Genomic DNA, 18,511 nt, shown 5'->3' with positions numbered 1-18,511 from the left:
GGTCACGTGATGTACGCCATGGCTGTTCCTTCGAAAAGTTGTATCGCGTCGGTGTGCTTAAATTAATTCAGTTCTTTTAGTCAAAATTTCTTTACACGCCAACAAATTACTCTAAATCGCTTTTATACAGTGTAGGGATCGCGAATAGTATAAAGTTTTTGATCGGCAAAAGAAATTATACGCGTTTTCTTAAAAAGTATTTGGTACGCCTACGAGTCGTTCTATCTCGTAGTGAACGCGCGTTAGATAGAAATAAATTTTTCGGATCGCTTATCTGAAAACTTCGAAATTAGAAAATACGTGTTTACGGTAGTTCGGAAACGCATTAGCGGTTTCGTTGGCGAGATTAAGAATGTTTCGAAACGACTTTCCGTGGAAAAAGAAGCGTGGGAAAATTCGAGAACGCGGGATCTTCAAACAGCGAAAGAAAGCAATATGGCGTCGGCTGCGCAGCAAATTTGGCGGGAATGTTTGGCGCCGGTTTTATCATCGATGTTATCTCTTCGAATGTTTGTCATCGTATAATGTGAGTCAAAATAAGAATCAATTATTTTTTAACGATATCATTTATTTTGTTTTAAACTGTATTGCAAAACCAGTGATGATAGTAAAATGTATTTTTGTAAACGAATAAGATAGACAAATTTGAAAATCGGAAAGTTACTTTTAATTTAATTCAGTAATTAATCCACCGATAACCGATCTCTAATTGAAATACAATTGTCAGAAATCGACGTTCCGAAATTCTGTTCACTCTAGTCCGTACGCTATTCATTGTCTTTTTATCTTGAAATCAATAGCACTTTTCAATATCATACAATACTACACTAATGTGGTTTTATTTATTTATTTATTTATTTTTTTTTGCATATCTTTTTAATATTATATAATTTTCTTTGAATTACACTTATATCATTCTAACATTGTATTCAATACTAAATCATTACGATAACACGTAGCACATGGTGCGTCATCGTTAGATCGAATATGTTTTGCATAGTACAAATACATTGCATAACATACATTGTATAAACACACGTTGTGCGTTATTGGTTTCAAATGGATCAAGGAATTCGGGTTGAAATAATTGAAATTAAAAGAATTTGAGATTCATATAATAAAATTATTCCATTGTGTGCCAGTCTGACAATTATAGTCTTCTTTATTTCATTACCAACATTATTCTTACATCTTCATGCCGAAACAATGTATAATTTCTATATCATAATATATATTCATTTATTCATTTATATATTTATTTATTTATTTATTTATTTATTTATTTATGTGTATAATTGTTAATAATTGTAATAGCATTAAATAGTCTGTAGTAGGCGAGTTTGTAGGTATGTAAACAGCTTTTAGGTACGCGTAATTCCAGTTTATCGATAATTCAAATCCCGCGTATGTCCCGTTCGCATAATTTATGATTTGCATGCATATCTATTTGTCAAACTGCGGGCAAGAGCAAACTCCACGATTCGCTAGCGTGCCGCGATATTCCAATGTTTTCTCTTTCTTTTTTTTCCCCAGTTTTCCTTAAGAAACCCGATATCCACGGAAACTGAACGGTTCTTGCTTCTGTTCGACGATTGAACGATAAGAGTCGAGTTGAAATTGATTTTGGAACGAATCTAATCTCGCTTTTGGCGCCAGATTTTCTTCTCTTTGTCATAAATTCTGCAAACTGGCTGGTTCTGATATCTAACTAATGGAAACTATCGTGTTCTCGCTTTATCAAATAAATTGACAATTAGGATAATTAACGCGTTATTAACACAAGAGAAGTGTTATTACGGAAAAATAAGCTGATATGATAGAAGTAATATTATTACGTGGGAATAATTAGGAACTTCTTTTCGCTTTGGATACATAATTAGCGATTTCTTTGAAGTTGCGCGCGAGCAACTTAGTTAATTAAGAACTTTCCATGTAAATCAACATTCGCTTCTCCGATTCGAAGAAAACGAAAAACTCGATTGATCCGCGAGCACTGGTTAAACATTCGACCGAGAGATCGATGCCAAAATAAATTAGGTCCAACGGAGTACTTGTCGAGTCGTGAACGAAAAAACCGTAGAAAGGGAGTAATAGAAAAGGTTTGTTATTTTATTTGTCGAATGAAACACATGGTCGTGAATCGTACGGGGAATTCGCGGTTTCAGTGAGCAAGTGCCTTGAGGACAACGATCGATCGTTGCTCTAGCAGGTACTGAAATTCAGAATGAATCAGCAGGGAACAAGCAGCAAACGTTTCATTTGTCTTCCCGCGTCTCGCTCTTTTTTCCACCTCGAGGAGTCGAAATGAAATTCCGCGTGTCGAATCAGGGCCTTTAAAACACGAAAAACAATACGGATCTTCAGCCCCTAATATATATCAGCGTTGACTGTTCTCGATCGAAAATGAAATGCCCCTGTAAAATCAGCTGTACGGAAGGTATTTGAATTTTCCTCGCTCGCTTTGGCACTGGAACTCTGTAGAAAGTTTAATCCGTAAACTCGAACTTACATCTTAGTTTCGTCTTGTGTGTGTGTGTATTTTCATTTTTTCTTTTTTCTTTTCGTTTTCTAACAAGGCATAGGCAACTACGCTACTACGAGAAGAGAACAATTCCTTTTTCCATCACTGAGAGTCTTTAAAACGGCCCTCCGTTAACTATACATGCTTTAGACAGCGCAGGATTCTCCCAGAGGATCCTGGCAACATCTCTCTCTTTCTCTCTCTCTTCGGGAGACGAGTTCGTACTCCTCGAATCTGTCAACGAAGAGAAAGACGAACAGGTTTCTAATTTCCCTAGCTTATCTTACGCAAAAACACTCGCTCGCGCGATAATAGTACACGATTCGCGATTTACTTCACACCATCGAAAAACAGAGACGAGACGGTGGAAGCTGATTAATAGAACACAGATTTTCTTCCAAAGCTTCAGTTGCTCGGGAAGCACGGAGTCGCGAGTACTTTTACGAATAATTTTTGCTTAGGACTCGAGGACTTTCTAAACGTTCGAAACATGGAAAGTGTAGGTGTAACAATGACAGGATATGCTATCAGTCGAGAAGAGATGAGAGTATACAAGTAGGACTAGAGTCGCTTCGTTCGATAAGAAATAGATGGATTGCGAAAAAACGCGTTTTATATTCTCGAATCGTAACTCCGGTGGGGGATAATTCCCGAGCTGCCTGGTGCACGGCTGATGTCTTCTAACTAGAGATTCTTCCGCGGTGCTGCTTCCTCAGCAATGATATGCATAGAAGAGTGAGGCCATGAGCCAGAGAGCGCCGCCCCCGTAGAATCGGCTGCCCTCGACCCCGTTTCTACCGGGTCGTTTGCGTTTCGACTTCGATTTGGCGCGCCGTTTGCGCGAGAAAATGGCGTTGGTGGCGTTGGTAGGCGACTCGATGTTGCAGTAACTCAGATCGCAGCAGCTGATGCAGATCTGGAACGAAATAACCGAATTTATTTCACCCGGTCGCGCGGCTTCCTCCTCTCTTCCTTGAGAGAGAAAGAAAGACCTATGTGTATGCGGCTGACTAGATACAGAACAGCCAAAAGAGAGGGCAAGCCAGACCAGGATACTTTGAAAAAATTCGCTATTTCGCACCTGCTGCGTATCCACTGGGATGCAACCGACCGAGGCAGGTCCGCATTCCGCGCTACTCACGCAGCTCTTGCTCACCTGAAATATAAACGTGCTTTTTCACAGACCATTGTGCGTCAGGGGCATGTTACATTCGTTGCGTCATCGTTTTGTATAGGCTTGTTGATACGTTCGTTCTCATTTTCTTCACGATGCAACGGGGGCTGCTTTATTTTCTGTCTAGCAATTGTTAAAATATCGATTCCCGGTCGTTAGGATCTACGTCGTCGATCTTTTTCTCACTGTTTAATTCTTAGATGTTCGATTTCGCGTACACAGAATGTTCATCTCGGCGATTGCTACGGGTTTTTTTTCCGCTTGTTTCCCTTCCTTTCTTTCCGAGCGTTCTGAAACTCTAGGGAGAGACAGAGAGAGAGAGAGAGAGAGAGAGAAAGAGAGAGAGAGAGAAAAGAAAGGGAAGAAAGGAAAAGGAAAATATCACGGAGGTTTCACTCGAGTCTTTCGTTTGAAGCGAAAAAATCGCCGCACAGTCTGAAGATACTGCTTGGGAAACGTTTTATTCCGTGTCATCTGCGAATCTTCCCACCATATCGTTACGTAGATATTCGCATCTAAGAATTAATTAATCGATGAACTAACAAAGCGCGAAGAGACCGCGAATAGGCGAATTGATAAGCTCTAATTGATTCCGATATTCATAATTGAAAGAGTTTTGGAAAGTGCTTAGTAGGTGGATGCTCTTAAGGGAAGCCATTCCGCCATCACTCTTCCGCTGTGAATTCAGTTTCGCAAGTTTATCCATTAACAAACACGGAAATCGATAATGCGTTTAACGCTGGCAGAAGCTATTAGAGGCTAGTGATAAAATTTCGGATTGATCTTCATCGGTGGCAGGCGCATCGTGCGTACAATGGTTTCGTGATGAACGTCGAACGTGTCGATTTTATCGTGGCACCGCGGCCGCGTTTCAATCAACCCGTGAAACGAGAGAACACATGGAAGGAAACCGCGAGTTCTAACGCCCAATGAAAAGGAAGGAAAACGTCCGCCTGGTCGTTTTTCCTACTTTCGTCGCGTCTTCGATTTAATCTATTCTTCGATGGTAAATTACATTAATTATGCAAACTTATCCCCGTTGGAATTGTGAAGCAAAAGAGGCAGAGTTTCTCTATCGTAAGAATGGAAAGGATCGACACGGCCAACACTCGAGTTGCAGTTCTAATACTTCTTGGCAACGACAGAGTTAATCGCGTCGACTCGAAGTCTTCTCGTCTCGAGGAGAAGGTCAAGTGTTAGGGGAAGAAGAAGAAGAAGAAGAAAAAAAGAAGAATTTGTGCTTGCCAAGACGCTATTTCCCCGGCTGTCCAAAATGTGCAGCGATCTGCAAAAGTCTCGGCCACCCGCCGGACACGGTGTATCTATCGCCCATTCGTTGCACATCTGCGAACAGAGGACAAAAAAAGAATACGATAGCTGTGATATTAGCTGGAATCGGAACATATATAACGTCGGATTCGTATATACCGGTCGACGTATTTGCATGGTCATCCGGTCGTTACTCACCAGTCTCGATCAATCGTACGAAAGTTCGAGGTTAGTTCCACGGTGGTTCGATATGGGGGTAAAAAAGTATGGAGTTTGTTGGTTCTGTACCGTTCGAAATCGAGGGAATCAGTAGAGCGAGTTGGAGTTCGGAAAATCGTACGGGTGAAACGTAACTGGAGAATTCGTTGCTTTCTGATCGAGTGCCCGTAACGACTGCGTCGCCGTTATAGAAAGATCCGACTATGGAATTCGGGATGAAAGAAAAGAAATAGAGAAGGGAAAAAGGACAAGGGGAAAAATAAGACGACGGAGTTCACGGTCGAACGAATAAATTCTCGAAGCGAAAGATAGTAGCCGGAACTCGCGGTGGCCATCGACCCGACCGGAATCAACGGTTCTCAATAGAGATTTCCGTGGAAGGAACTTCTATTTAGAATTGCTCGGACTTGATCCGCGGTGTCGAACGATCTCGTAGCCATCTTCTTCGGTGTTTCGTGTCTTCTTTTTCTCCCCGCTGGAAGAAATCGACGACCGAACCCGATATTGGTAATTCTTTCGCGACGTGGACGATTCAAAGAGCGGTAGATGGTGAATGGAGAGCGAAGAAGGAAAGACGAGTCGTGGGTGTACGGACAGAAGAAGTGAGATAGGAAGGTTAGGAAGGCGGGCCAACAACAACGCGGAGGAAGGGAAGTTTGAAAATAAATGAAAGATCGATGGCGGAACGATCTCCTCGGGGCTAAGCGAAATTGTGCACTGGACTCGGTACGATACAGGCATTACGGACTCTTAGGAGGACGTTTAATGGACTCGTCGATACCTGGTTATCGCTGACGTTGACGCAAGTGTAGCACGTTAGACCTGCAACAACAGAGGGGGCGATGGAGTGAGTAATAGCGTTGAACAGAGAGACAGCAGACCGGTTGAAGTACGAGACAAAGGGCGGAGAGACGCAACAATTAAACACGCTTAGGCGTTCCTTCGATATAATTCCCGCCCGTCGCAATACACTTAACGTCGTGGAAAATGGATTGTCCCGTCGAATGGAACTTATAACGGTGCGGCGCGCGTTACGGATCGTGGCAACAAAAGCTCGTTCTCCTCGAAATGCACCCATACACCCGGACGAGCGTACGACGATGTATTGTTTCAGTGGCGGGGTCCAGTGTCGTAATTAATACTTTTCAAACCGTTCAAATTGAAGCTGTTTCCGGACGTTTTGCCGCTCCACCGGAATATCCAAGAGTTTATAGTCGTTCGCTAGAGAGGTTTCCTATTCCGACACGCTAATGGAATACAAACTTTTTCCACCGGAGACCGATGGAAAATAGAAGGAGAACGTAAAAGGAGTAGCCGAGAAAAACAAGCGAAGAAAAAGGAAGCGAAATCTTTCGACTTCTTTTTTTCTTTTTCTCTTTTAAGCTCTGCGAATGTCGGTTCGAGCCGAGAGACTTTAGCTAAAATAGCATTGGCGCTTTAAGAAGCTTGGCAACGGGCACGGTTGGCGATATTTCAGAACAATATGTTACAAGCCAGGTGTATAGATCGGGGAATGATTTGTGGGGAATTGGTAGGAGGTAGCAGGGAGGAGGTAAAGTGGCTAGAGTGAGATCTGTAAGCGGTAGAAAGCCAGGAAGGAGGATTAGTGGAGCTCGATTGCAGGATTCGAGAGGGAGTGGATAAGCTCGAGTTAGTCGAGCAAATCATAGATCTGTTTGCCCCGTTCTCCGCCCTTTCTCCACGACTTTTCTCCTTTGCTCTTCGCAGCACGTCGCGCATCCACGCCAATACGCACGGTAGATGTCTTCTTCTTCTGTCGTGACTCCCTTCAGCCCGTCCTTCTGCTTCGACTCCTCCTTTCCGTTTCCGTTTCCGGAGAGGACGTTTCTGCCGCAAGTTTCCGCAGCCAGGAGCAGCCCGACCATCACCCACGTGATCATTCCTCACATCTCTGGAATGACAGAAATGGGGCTACGTGTTACGTAATTGACCGCCACGCATCTCTTTCGTGGATCGAAGCCGGCTAGAGAATCGAAGTGTACGCGTGAATAACTTTCACGCGTAGATAACGTCACGTGTCGCCAGCCAGTTCGAAATCGTCAATTTTCAACGGGATCGTAATTCGTCGATACTACGCAGACAGCGTTAAAAAAAAAAAAAAGAAAAAAAGGAGCAGGACACCGTGTATCAAAGGATTATCGTGGCGCGCGATAAATTACTCTTATCACGCTTCGATACATGACCTATCGCAGCCTCTATCGAATTCGATGATCCTACAAGCTGCTGGATGGCGATTAAAAAATGACCCGTAATTATTGGGATTAAACGTTAAACAAAGAAACAAAAAATCACACCAAAAAAGAGGAAAGGGAGAAGGGAAAACTACAGGTGGAGATTTGATTGGTCGAAGTTGGAAAATTGACGCGAGACCGAAAGAAAAATTGTTCCCTCCGGACGCGTTGTTCTAACGGAGATATCGGAATTTCAATTTGCCCCGGTTGATCGGAGGATTTATCGTCTTATACGAATGAAAATGGCTTACGAGGACAGGATAGAAGACTAGAGAAAACGTCTTTCAGCGGAGGAAACCTCGCGCAGTCGACAGATACGCCAGAATTCAAATCCGGATCAGGAATTACAGAGGAAGGGCTGGGAAGCGAAAGGGTACGTCTAGTTTAAATCCTCATAGAACACGAAGACCACAAGGTCCGCACGCTGTTGAGCTACGTTCGACTCTTGTACTTCTCCGATATCCGGATGTTCCGCTCTTCTTTGATTAACTGTATCGTTTCTTTGACTTTGACGATTAATCACTTGTAACGTTTCGGTTGCGAACGGAAACGGAAAGAGAAAGTTCGGTAACGGAGATTGGATTCTGGGACTTGAGAAAACATAGAAATGCATTCTCAAAGCTCCCTCCTAGTCGAGAATCTCAAGGAGCAAGAAAGAGTGTGATTGGCGAGGAGATATAGTAAGCTAAGATTATTTGAGTCACCTGAGCTTCGACGTCTCAAGATCTTGCAGCAAAAGTAGATCGTTTAAAAATTGTTCACAAATAAATTGAACGAATTACAAGGAAAAGTACTTGGCTCGATTCGAACGATCCTAATTTACCCCGTACTTAGTGCGGGATATTTTTTGAACTTTGTTAAAATCAGTCGATACGGATCCTGTTCGAATTTACGGAAATTACTGGCTGTAATGGCCACGAGGTGCAGATTGGAACGAATGCTTCGTTATCGGGAGAACGTATCTCGCTTCTAATTATTGTGCGTTGTTTCAAAAATTGCTGGGAATTTTACCGGCATTCTATGATCCGAGATCGGGCGTAATGGTCGATCGAGCGACAAAGAAAATTAGATCACTAACAAGCATCAGGGAGCAATTGCAGGCAAGATTGTGAGTTCAGCCGTGGAACAGAATAATCCTATCGATTAAAACGGTGCCGGTTGGTTATGGTCAGTAGGAACTCCCCGACACAACCCACGGCTGTTCCACTTAATCAATGAAGTACAGATCGATGAATATACTGTATGAAACGCTGTACCGTTCGGTCCCTGTTCTTTGATATGAAACGTCAATCAGTAGTTGATAAGGCTGATCCTTTCAATACGCTTCTGTTAGCAATTGTCAGGTGCACAGCTTCTCTCGGTAGCTAAAGTGGCATTCGGCAGTGGGCGACAAGATTATATCGAGCCGAAATGGATAGTTAGAATTTCCAGGTGAATTCTCCGGTTAGATCACGGACGAAGTAACACGATTATTTCGACCGTATTCCCCGATCCGTTACGTCGACTAAGAATTTCACGACCTCTCGAATATCATCTCAACCCGGTTTATCGTCCTCGATCGGTTGCTCCAATATCGGGCTAACTTTAATCTCTTTTCTATGTGACGAATGGTAATGGCCATTACCATTCAATATGGCCTCGTATTTCTTAAATCGTGCTCTATCCCTCTTGAATATAGTTTTTAAATCTCGTACGTATCCGCCCCCATTCCCTGGCGATCTTTAATATAGAGAGGTGGACGGACGCTGCGCTTTTAACAAGCCACAGGGCAAGAGACATTTAATTGGAAAATCAAATGAGCGGTAGTAGTACATAGACGATACGGAGGAGCGAGTTTAACCGTGTCCAGAGAGCAGGATCAATCCCGTTGGTTTAAATCCTAGTCGAACATGTCGTCCACGAGAATCGGCTGCGGGTAAACAGATCCACTCGACCGTTGGACATGTCAATCGATGGATATCCCAGTTCCAAGCCAGCCATGTGTATAGTTCTTCGGGGTGTAGATCAAGGTTCAATTCTACGGATCGGTTGACCTATCAGTGCCAGCTTCCCAGCCCTATCAATGCTTTCGACGAATCGAGAACATCGGACCCTTTATATCGGTTCGATAGATAAGGTTTCATCCAGCGTCCCCGTTCGACCTTGCACGAGAAGCGGAGGGTGAATTTGTCGCGATATACCGCGAGAGTAAGAGTAGCAGGATGCGAGACGCTCGTAGACCTTAATCGATGTAATTAAACACGGCCAAGGAGCTCGATCGAAACTCGCTAAAAGGGAAGTTGGCTGGCCCAGCAGGACGTAAACTTTTACGACAGTGTTTCGCAGTAAAAGCTGCTGGACCTTGCTCGGAATTATATCGTTCCCTCCATTTTATGGTAGCTTAGATCAGAGAAACACCATGTGCTTAACAGTTTACCAAGCGTGTCTCGGGCAATAATAGAAATAACATAACGAACTAACGGAATGTCTTGTAATAAATCACGTCGAGCTATTTGCTCATCGGAGCAACCCGCTTCGTGACTGTCTCGCATTTCCGTTACGAATCCGGTTAAATAAATTCATCTGATCACGCGTGCCCCGGTTTTAGATTTCCCTTGTATTTCACGCTCGTTCGTGAGCGTGATTTATTCGCTGATCGCACGGACGCCCGGGTGAGAACGTAATACGCGAACGGAGTTTTCCACGGGAAGGAAAAGCTGACTTTGAAAATCTTTTAGATTGAAATGGGATCGTCGGAGAAGAAAGAGGAAAGTTTCGGTCGCGTCGAATTACGATGAAATTTCATTTCGCGCAATCAATAGTGCTTACGGCGTGTTCAACAGAAGATCTTCGGCTTTTTTCATCCGTAATAGGGGAAGTTCTTTGTTCTTGTACTCCTCTCTCCTCTTACCCTTCCACCAACTCGCTTCGAATCGCGTAGATTAAAAGAGCTTTTTATTTTCCTACTTAGGAGCGAACTCGGCCCGAGAATTAGGTTGCTCTCTCTCCGTCGGATGAGAGGATGGCCCTGGTCGGCGGTAGTCTATAACTAGTTCCATTCTAGAACTCCCATGAGCAAACATTGGCCGTGCAGTTATTACTACCCTGAAGGTCATCGATCAAATCTCAATTTATAGGCTGTCATTCTTGTCAGAGCATGAAATCCGACTCGGTGGAATCGATATCGTTGAAGGTAGCTGAAATTTTGCCGAAATTTCACGTCCAATCGGACGTAAATATTGAAACGTTCCGTAGCAATTAAATACGTTTCCTGTGCCATTCGCCATAAGTTCGTTTCATGTTGGAAAACAGCGTCTACTTTTGGCTCGATCCTAACTTCCATTCGACTTTCATCACGAATTCAATCGTAGCAGTCGTTGGACTCAGCTTCGATCAATCCTTTCTCGTATTTATCTAGCTCCTCGTCGACGCACAGTAAATACAGCCAGTGCGTAGTCAGACAATCTTTACTTGCGTTCCGCCACTCCTGTACGCTTTCGAGTTTCATGTCCCCGCTGCAAATTTCTCCTTCTATTTATTTCCACGTGTTTTTCATTTCATCTCTATCAAAAGGCAAAGCACGTAAGCAAATTTGCGAAAGCCAGTGAGCGCGTTTCCACACCAGGCAGGACCAGACTGCTTTTTTAATCCGCAAGCTAGCGTTCAACAGCTGGAAAATCTTCGACAACGAGGAAACCGGTCGTAGAAAAATTGATTTCGTATCAGCGTGCAGGTTCTGCTTCTTTCGTGCAATCTTCAAAACGATAGTAAAGCAACGGCCTAGCAAAGTTGGCGCAAACTCGGGAGCAAATTCGCGCGGGACGCTTCATTGCTTCCCAATGGCCGGAGTAACTCAATTCTAAAATGCTGCTCTCGGCTTGTTCTTGTGTATAGAACATCGTCGGTATATTTGCCAAGATACGCGTTATTTTTATAACCGACCGTGGTGCTCGCGGCCCAGCGGTAGCTTCAAATCGACCGGATGGAATATCGTTCTTAAAGCGTCACGACACGTTACCAAGGATTGGGCCGCGTGTGTGCACCGTGTCTGTGATTATTTCCGTGATACATCTAGAAATATTTACAATGCCGCTACGTTGCTAGAAATTCGAGTTCACCGCGATATTTGCCAGAGGGGGAAGATAAATCCAATCGCCTTATTTCCAATTTCAAGCAGCAGTTCCGCCCTATAAAGATATACATTTGTCTCTGGATTTATCGTTGTTATGGGAAAGAAAGAAGACCGATACGTTTCGTTTCAAATCCCAGATCGAACCAATTACAAGTTTTTAGAGATACATAAGCGATCGTTGAAACTGTTTTCTGCTAAAGCACCCTGATTCGCGCCTGGAACACGTAGTTGGATAATTATTCAAACGAAAAGCGGGAAATTATCGTTTCGTGATATATGTATGTATAACGCGAAGTTTTAGTTTGTCTTCCGGCAACTGGCAGATAAAATATTCCCGGTCTGGTCCGTGTAAGTTTTCTCGGTCAAACTGGCGCGAGTTTACTTAATTACCGTTTAATTATACGTCATCAAAGTTTCATCCCCACATCCGTGCGCAATTAAGGAAAATATTTTTTTTCATTCCCTTTATCCGTCGCAGATAATTCGTCCAATTAATTCCGGCATCGTGCACGTTTTAATCGCCGCATCGATAATTATTTTCATGGCAAAACATCGAATCTATTAGTGTATCGATCACGCCTTTAATTCGACCGAGTTTCTTGATCGTCAGCGATGGTCGTTAAGATAACAGTGAATTTATCTCCGGCAGAAAACTTTCATTTCCTCCGTGGACGTTCGTGAATTCTCGCCTAGGACGGTCAGAACCAGAGACCTGGTTCACGCGGCACGATTTAATAAATAACGATATCGACACCTTCTTCGAGCTCTTCGTTTCGATGGCCGGGCAACTTCCCACGAGTTTAAGTTCTACGCACGTGACGAATATACACCGCGACTTTAAGTAAGAAACTTTTCGAGATTGCCCTCTGTTCGATTCGTCTCTCGATGTGTACGTCGCTTTGCCGTTTAGACGTTCGTGAAACGGCAACTAGGAGAGCATCGAGGAGTGCTTTCAGGCGGTCTCTTGAGTTCCACGCCTCGTGCGCGCCGCTTAATTTCGTATGCCTCTAATTTCGAGTAGAACTTGCTCGTGATCTCAAAGTAAAATTACTGGCTAACACTGGAAATTTGACACGATGATTTAGAGATAGATTAGGACGCTATACAGGGTGTTACAGTAATCGTGATACAATCAGCAAGGATTACGTGAACAAATATTTCGAAAATATACGATACAATTTTCCATATGATTTTATTTTTCTCTATTTACGAGAAAATATTTGCATTGAACTGGAGGGAAAATGGAAAATGGGCGTGCAAATAAGTCGACAACGTAGAACGAAAGTTTTTCATGCAACGCTTTGTTGTGGATGAAATTACATAAAAAAATTAACGAAGTACGCGTATACGGGGCTAATTTTTAACTAACGTATCCAAATTCCATAATTGTTATTTCTTTTTTTTAACGAAGCATCAAACCAGAAACTTTTATTCTACATTTTAACATATTTTAGCATTCAACGTATTTTGGCATGTAGAATAACCTCCAGTTAATTATTTGCTCGTACCCGGTCAGTAATTATTTCAGCTTGCATACGTGTATTAAAAAAATGTTCAAACTCGATTTTATCGAGAACGAAATGCCCTATGAGAAGATTGTATTCCACATTTGCAATCTATTTCTCTGTGCAGTCTGTGTAGAGTCATCCTCTTGCCGATTGTATCGCTATTATTGGGTCGCCTTACGTAGAGGAAAATCGTCTTTCGATAAGGAGGAAGACTTCTTCAAGCTATTTAATCGAGTTTTTACCGTGAGACTCGTGATCAGTAAGCACCATGGACTTTATCACTCTGGCGCAACCAGCTTTTCATTAGCGTCTCGAATTTTATGCACATTAAAGTAGCGCGCGTGCCGCTTAATCGCTTGGCAAAAAGTGGCGTGGCGAACAGAGAGAATTTCAGCCGTATAGTATAATGTAAATTTCGTGGCTTGCTCGACCGGCGAAGCTAGTAAAATCCTCGGCTAGCAGGACACTAAAACCGCGTTACGCCAAGGACGGTGCTATCCTGGTTGCGTTTCCGGCTTTCCAGCGAAATGGAAAGTTCAACGGAGATTCTTGTGCTCGAGTGTCGTTCGCTTTGGCTTTATGTTGGCGGTAAAAGGTGAAAAAGCTAGACTAGAGAAGAATACTCCTTTTTTCGCTTAAGAAGATACGCCTCGGATATTCTTTATCCGGTTACTTTTCTTCCTTTACGTTTTAATAGACGCCGAGGCTCGTTTGCATCATTCGCTTATGGAAAAGTTCATTTTCTTTAACGAACGCCTTCGTGCGAAATGATAAAGCATTTAAAGGGTAAAGAAAACGGCACGACGAACGAATACCAAACTTACGTAGTTCTCTGGCGGATAGAGTATCCCGCTATAAATATACGATGTATTCGTAGATATGGAATCCAAATAGATGTAGCGAGGTCCCATATGGTATGGGGCGTACGTGGATATGTTCTCGTAAATATGCTACTCTTCTAGATTTTCCCCTCTGTATCTTCATACGTATAAAACCCTAGTAAATAAGCTACTTTTATGGACATGAAAGTTCGAACGGTTAAAGGCCAATCCTGTATGGATGTTACAATACGTATGAATTTTTTTCATCGTCGCGATATCTCGTCGTCGACGCGTCCAGGGATGTGTATTTCCCTATAATCTCATCTTGTCTCGAATGGGGTTAATTTCTCACGTGCAATTCGTTCGACGTGCACGAAGGAAAATAGGGAAATTCGTGCGACGAATTATAAAAAAGTTAGTTACGCTGTCAGTTTTGAGCTCCCATCGTGACTTTAATTCAACTACATTTCGAGGAACATAGGCCGATGGAGAGAGAGAGAGAGAGAGAGAGAAACGTATTTGCATGACAGAAAATGTTTTCTCTTTTCTTTTCACGGAAAATGTATTTGCTGCAGCTATATTGCTGGTCAGAGCGCGCAGTAAAAAAGGAAATGGCGAAACGAGCGTGCGGTTTTTTTTTTTCAAAATCCGTTTTCGCATTTACATTTTCCTGGTCGGTGCGTCGAAGAGAAAAAAATTAATTGGTTGACCGAAACTAATCGCGGGACGCATTAAAACGCGGCGAAGGTTTCGAACGAACGATCGCCGAGAGATTACTGCGTCGGTGGAGATCTACGATGGAAAATGCGAAGGAGCGAAATTTCATCGTCCGACTCCGGACAACGCCGAGAAAGTATGTCGGCGACCTTTCATCTGCGCGTTCTGTTCTCACGAGTTGTAGTTTAATTTGTCGAGGAACAAGCGACCAACCCACGGTTTCCTTTCTTAATTAACTCATCTCCTGGGGGAACGGTGAACTTAATGGTCCTCCACGATTTGCCTTCGGCGCATCGAAAATTAATTTGTCTCGACCGCCATGGCCAAGCCCGCGTTTCCTGTTCGTTCGATCCTCGTGCAAGTTTAAAAACAATGTTTCCACCAGTGGGCTCATGGCTATCGGCCGGGGTAATTGGCGCGAGCCAAGACCAATTTGCCATTTAATCCCTCGATGAGAATAAACGGCCAACCGCGTAAATGAATTCGCCACCTCTTTCTCCTCTGCTCCCTTTCACCTTCCTCGCTCATCTTTTATTTTTTTGTTGTTCCCATTTCGGTCATGTAATGCGGTAATTAGTTGAATTTTGCACGTGCTACGAGAGCCCGATAAAAATTCATCGACGCGAGAGAACGCGTTGGTCGTTGTTGCTTAATTGAAAAGCATCGGCCAGCGACGACGTCGTCCATTTTTCCTCTTGTAAACTTTCATTTAACGTTCCCTTCGACGTCCCATCGTTACGCAACGCTACCTATTTTGCATAAATTCATTCTCCTGGCCTGTACCCGTGAAGAATGGATGAAAACGCGAGCGGAAAGCGGCACGAATATAAGCGGAACGATAGATTCCAGAGATTCGGTAATCCGTGATATCGCGATTCTCTCTCGTGCGTAATCGCCATAATCTTTTGTAAACTAACGTTGGAACTACCCATATCATAAACATGCTAATGTAGTTAGGCGAACACCATGGAGCTGTAGGATACAGTAATAGATGTTCGATTTCGCTCGTGGATGGTGCAGGTTATAAAACATTGAATTTTGGCCAGAAGCCGAATCGAGGATATTAATATTAAAGGTGGTGCGGGACGAATTGAAAATATATCGGCGCGAGGGTATCGTGCTACCGGGGCGACCAATCACGCGCAGGGAAAAAGTATTTTAGATGAAATTTACGGTAGTGGACGCGAATTTACGGTGAACGGTGGTCGATGTCTAGCGGACGGCTTGAATATGACCTACCCGAATGAAAGCATCGGTAAATGGTGGATGCTCCCATAAAATATACCGAGGGACGGTATCGCACGCTCGCTAGGCTATGTTCGGCTAAGTAACCGGTATTAATCATTCGTATTATATCACGGGAACGTTAGTATAACAGCCTATATAACGTATCAAGTTAATACGCTCGAGGGTTTCGTCTTTTGCGTGTACTCGTCCGGAATACGAAATTAACGTTCACTTGAATTATTATAAACTGCAATGTACCGCTTGTGCGCAGTTTGCACGGCCTGCTACGAAACACCAGCGTTGAATACAACATTCAGACGGACAGAGGGATCCCCCGTAGACGTAGCCAACAGATACATCCAGCACTTCATTTTGATTTACTATTCAACCGGGTCCGGCGTCGAGTTCCGACACATTGCAGACGTAGTACTTTGTCGAATACAGACTGCGCAAATTTCCATAAGTGATCTTTCCCCGTGAATGTGGCGTTAACGTGCCACAAAATCCGCGGGAAACAGAGTTTACCCTACGAAACCATAATTTCCATTGGATCAGGCGTTTAAGTAAACGAGACATGTTCCTGTAAACGAATATACAACCTCGAATATACGTCGGAAAGTACGTGAGGTACATCTATAGGGTGGATTGTAGATGTCAAAGCGACGAAAGAAGTATTCACGTACGAGAACGTTGCTTATTTCTCAAGTTAGAAACGATCCTAGCTTGGAAACGTGTTACTACAATCAATGAATCAGCTTTCTTTATCTAACATATGCTTCGTATATCTCGCTCCAACATTCACGAACCATAGGAGCGATACGCGATACGGATAGGATTTCGGCAGGATTCTAATTATATTAGAGCGAGAAACGCGAAACGTGAATGAATTAAAGAGGAAGGTTCGTCAGCTGATTCATTCATACAGGTATATTCCCGTGTTGGAATGTCATTGTTTTTAATTTAAAGCATCAAACGATATCTTCACACGTGTACTTTTCGCGTCATTTCGATGTCTAAATTCCACTCTACGAACGTATATATTTCGCGAAGCCCTGTAAAGAAATCCACGCTATAAACCAGAACATTCATCCTATTATAGACTCGACACGAGTCGAACAAATTACTTTACCATAAACCGTTTGTCACGAAAAATGTTGGAACGTAGTCTTTGTTGCCAGTGACACCTTGGAATTCTCGACAAATTGGCTGGTGAGGAGGCGAAAAAGCCTTGATCCGCCAGGAATTACGAATTTAGAGCGAGGGCACGTCGAGCGGCGTGTTACTTCAATACGGGTACGCGCGAAAGCATCGGCGAAATGGGGAATAGCCCATAAAATATGAGACGGTTGGCAAGCTCGGGAGATCTACCGGTGCTTTTCACGGCGGCGGTGTCGACGTCGGCGCGGCGTCGGTGCTGGCGTTTTCACGGCTGAAAATCACTCGTGAATTCCACTGTAGTCGGCTCGTTCTTTCTCCTCTCTACCCCACCTCTTTTTCTCGCGCGCTCTCCACAGGCCCGACATCGTGAAAGAGAAAGGCTTTTTCGCTGTAGCATTTCCGCGAACGACGCCCGCGACGAGGACGTAGACGGTGTTTCTCTGGTCCCTCTGTTCTTCTCTCTTCGCGCTGCTTGCTATGCCTCGGCCAGGGGGGAAAAGCCATCATCCAATTTTTCATCGTGCCGCATCCGTTTCACCGGGGTATCACTTCCCTGACTCGCTCGAACGTCATTAGGGCTCCGCCGCTTGTGGAAAGATATCGTTTCCACTTTTCCCAGAGACACAGTTTCCCAGCGAAACACGTTGCTCCCTTTTTACTCGCGACAAGCTTTTTTTCACCGTCACTATGCCTGTTACAAGTTCATACAGAGGCTCGCAAAAATATTTAGCAAAAAATGATATTTATGTAACGCGAAATATTTGGCAAATATTAACACTTACCATAGAAAACGTCTTGTATATTGAAGATGTCGTATGAAACATTTTAAAATTTCATCGACGCGTGTATTGGTATTTGAAACGAGTCCGAGAGTGTACGTATAAGTTACACGACTTTTATAGAAAATATAATTAAATATACAATTAACGCTGAAGGCGATCTCATTAAATATTAATAGCCTGTTCAAATACTTTGGTGATCTTCGCCAAGTATATACCTGCTCCAAATATCTTACGGGTTCTATGTAACTTTTGAGATTAGTTTCAAACTTTGCCATTATGATCGTGATAGCTGAATCTCGTTACAGTGTTCATTTCCAAAATGTTTTATATAACATGTGGGATTTTATGTGTATATATATACATAAAAATAGAGTACAGAATATGTTCATAAAAGACCCGTATAAGTGTTCGGTCGCTTTCGCGGACAATCGTATAATACGTTGGGACATTTTAAACGACGTACAATCTTTTAGGAATTTCTGGCCAAATATCGATTTAAGTTAGATTCACGAGTTTGCAGATTGAGAGAGCTCGTTGCCAGAACGTTTCCTCGATTCGTTTCCGTGAACGAATAGTTCGCGGCGCGACGTTGGAACAACTTCCGTTGCCAGATGCCCTGGACGGCAAAAATGTCCACAAATTATTATTCTCCGCGAAGGAATCGCGCAGAGAATCGAGTAATTTAGCCAACTATATAATATGTATATATATATACATATAATCTAGAAGAGGCGCGGAGAATATCCATCCCC

The 18,511-nt window shown here is 43.3% G+C and overlaps 1 protein-coding gene across 2 annotated transcripts in view; it reads right to left on the bottom strand.

The window, feature by feature from the left end:
• Nucleotides 1-1,254: 1,254 nt before the first annotated feature.
• LOC139992766 (uncharacterized) overlaps nt 1,255-18,511 on the bottom strand; it is a 52,233-nt gene continuing 34,976 nt past the window's right edge. Inside the window, exons 2-6 of one of the 2 annotated variants that reach the window (XM_072013946.1) lie at nt 6,940-7,115; nt 5,965-6,005; nt 4,941-5,039; nt 3,603-3,677; nt 1,255-3,437 (exon numbers count right to left, since the gene is read on the bottom strand). In XM_072013946.1, the coding sequence (XP_071870047.1) occupies nt 3,234-3,437; nt 3,603-3,677; nt 4,941-5,039; nt 5,965-6,005; nt 6,940-7,084 (564 nt within the window). In that variant the 5' untranslated portion in view covers nt 7,085-7,115 and the 3' untranslated portion in view covers nt 1,255-3,233. The remainder of the gene's footprint in view (nt 3,438-3,602; nt 3,678-4,940; nt 5,040-5,964; nt 6,006-6,939; nt 7,116-18,511) is intronic. The other variant, XM_072013945.1, reaches the window with a different exon arrangement.

The sequence above is a fragment of the Bombus fervidus genome, chromosome 12, assembly GCF_041682495.2.
Source record: "Bombus fervidus isolate BK054 chromosome 12, iyBomFerv1, whole genome shotgun sequence".
In the NCBI taxonomy this organism is placed as follows: domain Eukaryota; kingdom Metazoa; phylum Arthropoda; class Insecta; order Hymenoptera; family Apidae; genus Bombus; species Bombus fervidus.
Note: the sequence above shows the minus strand (reverse complement) of the source record. Positions and strands in the feature narration are given on the sequence as shown.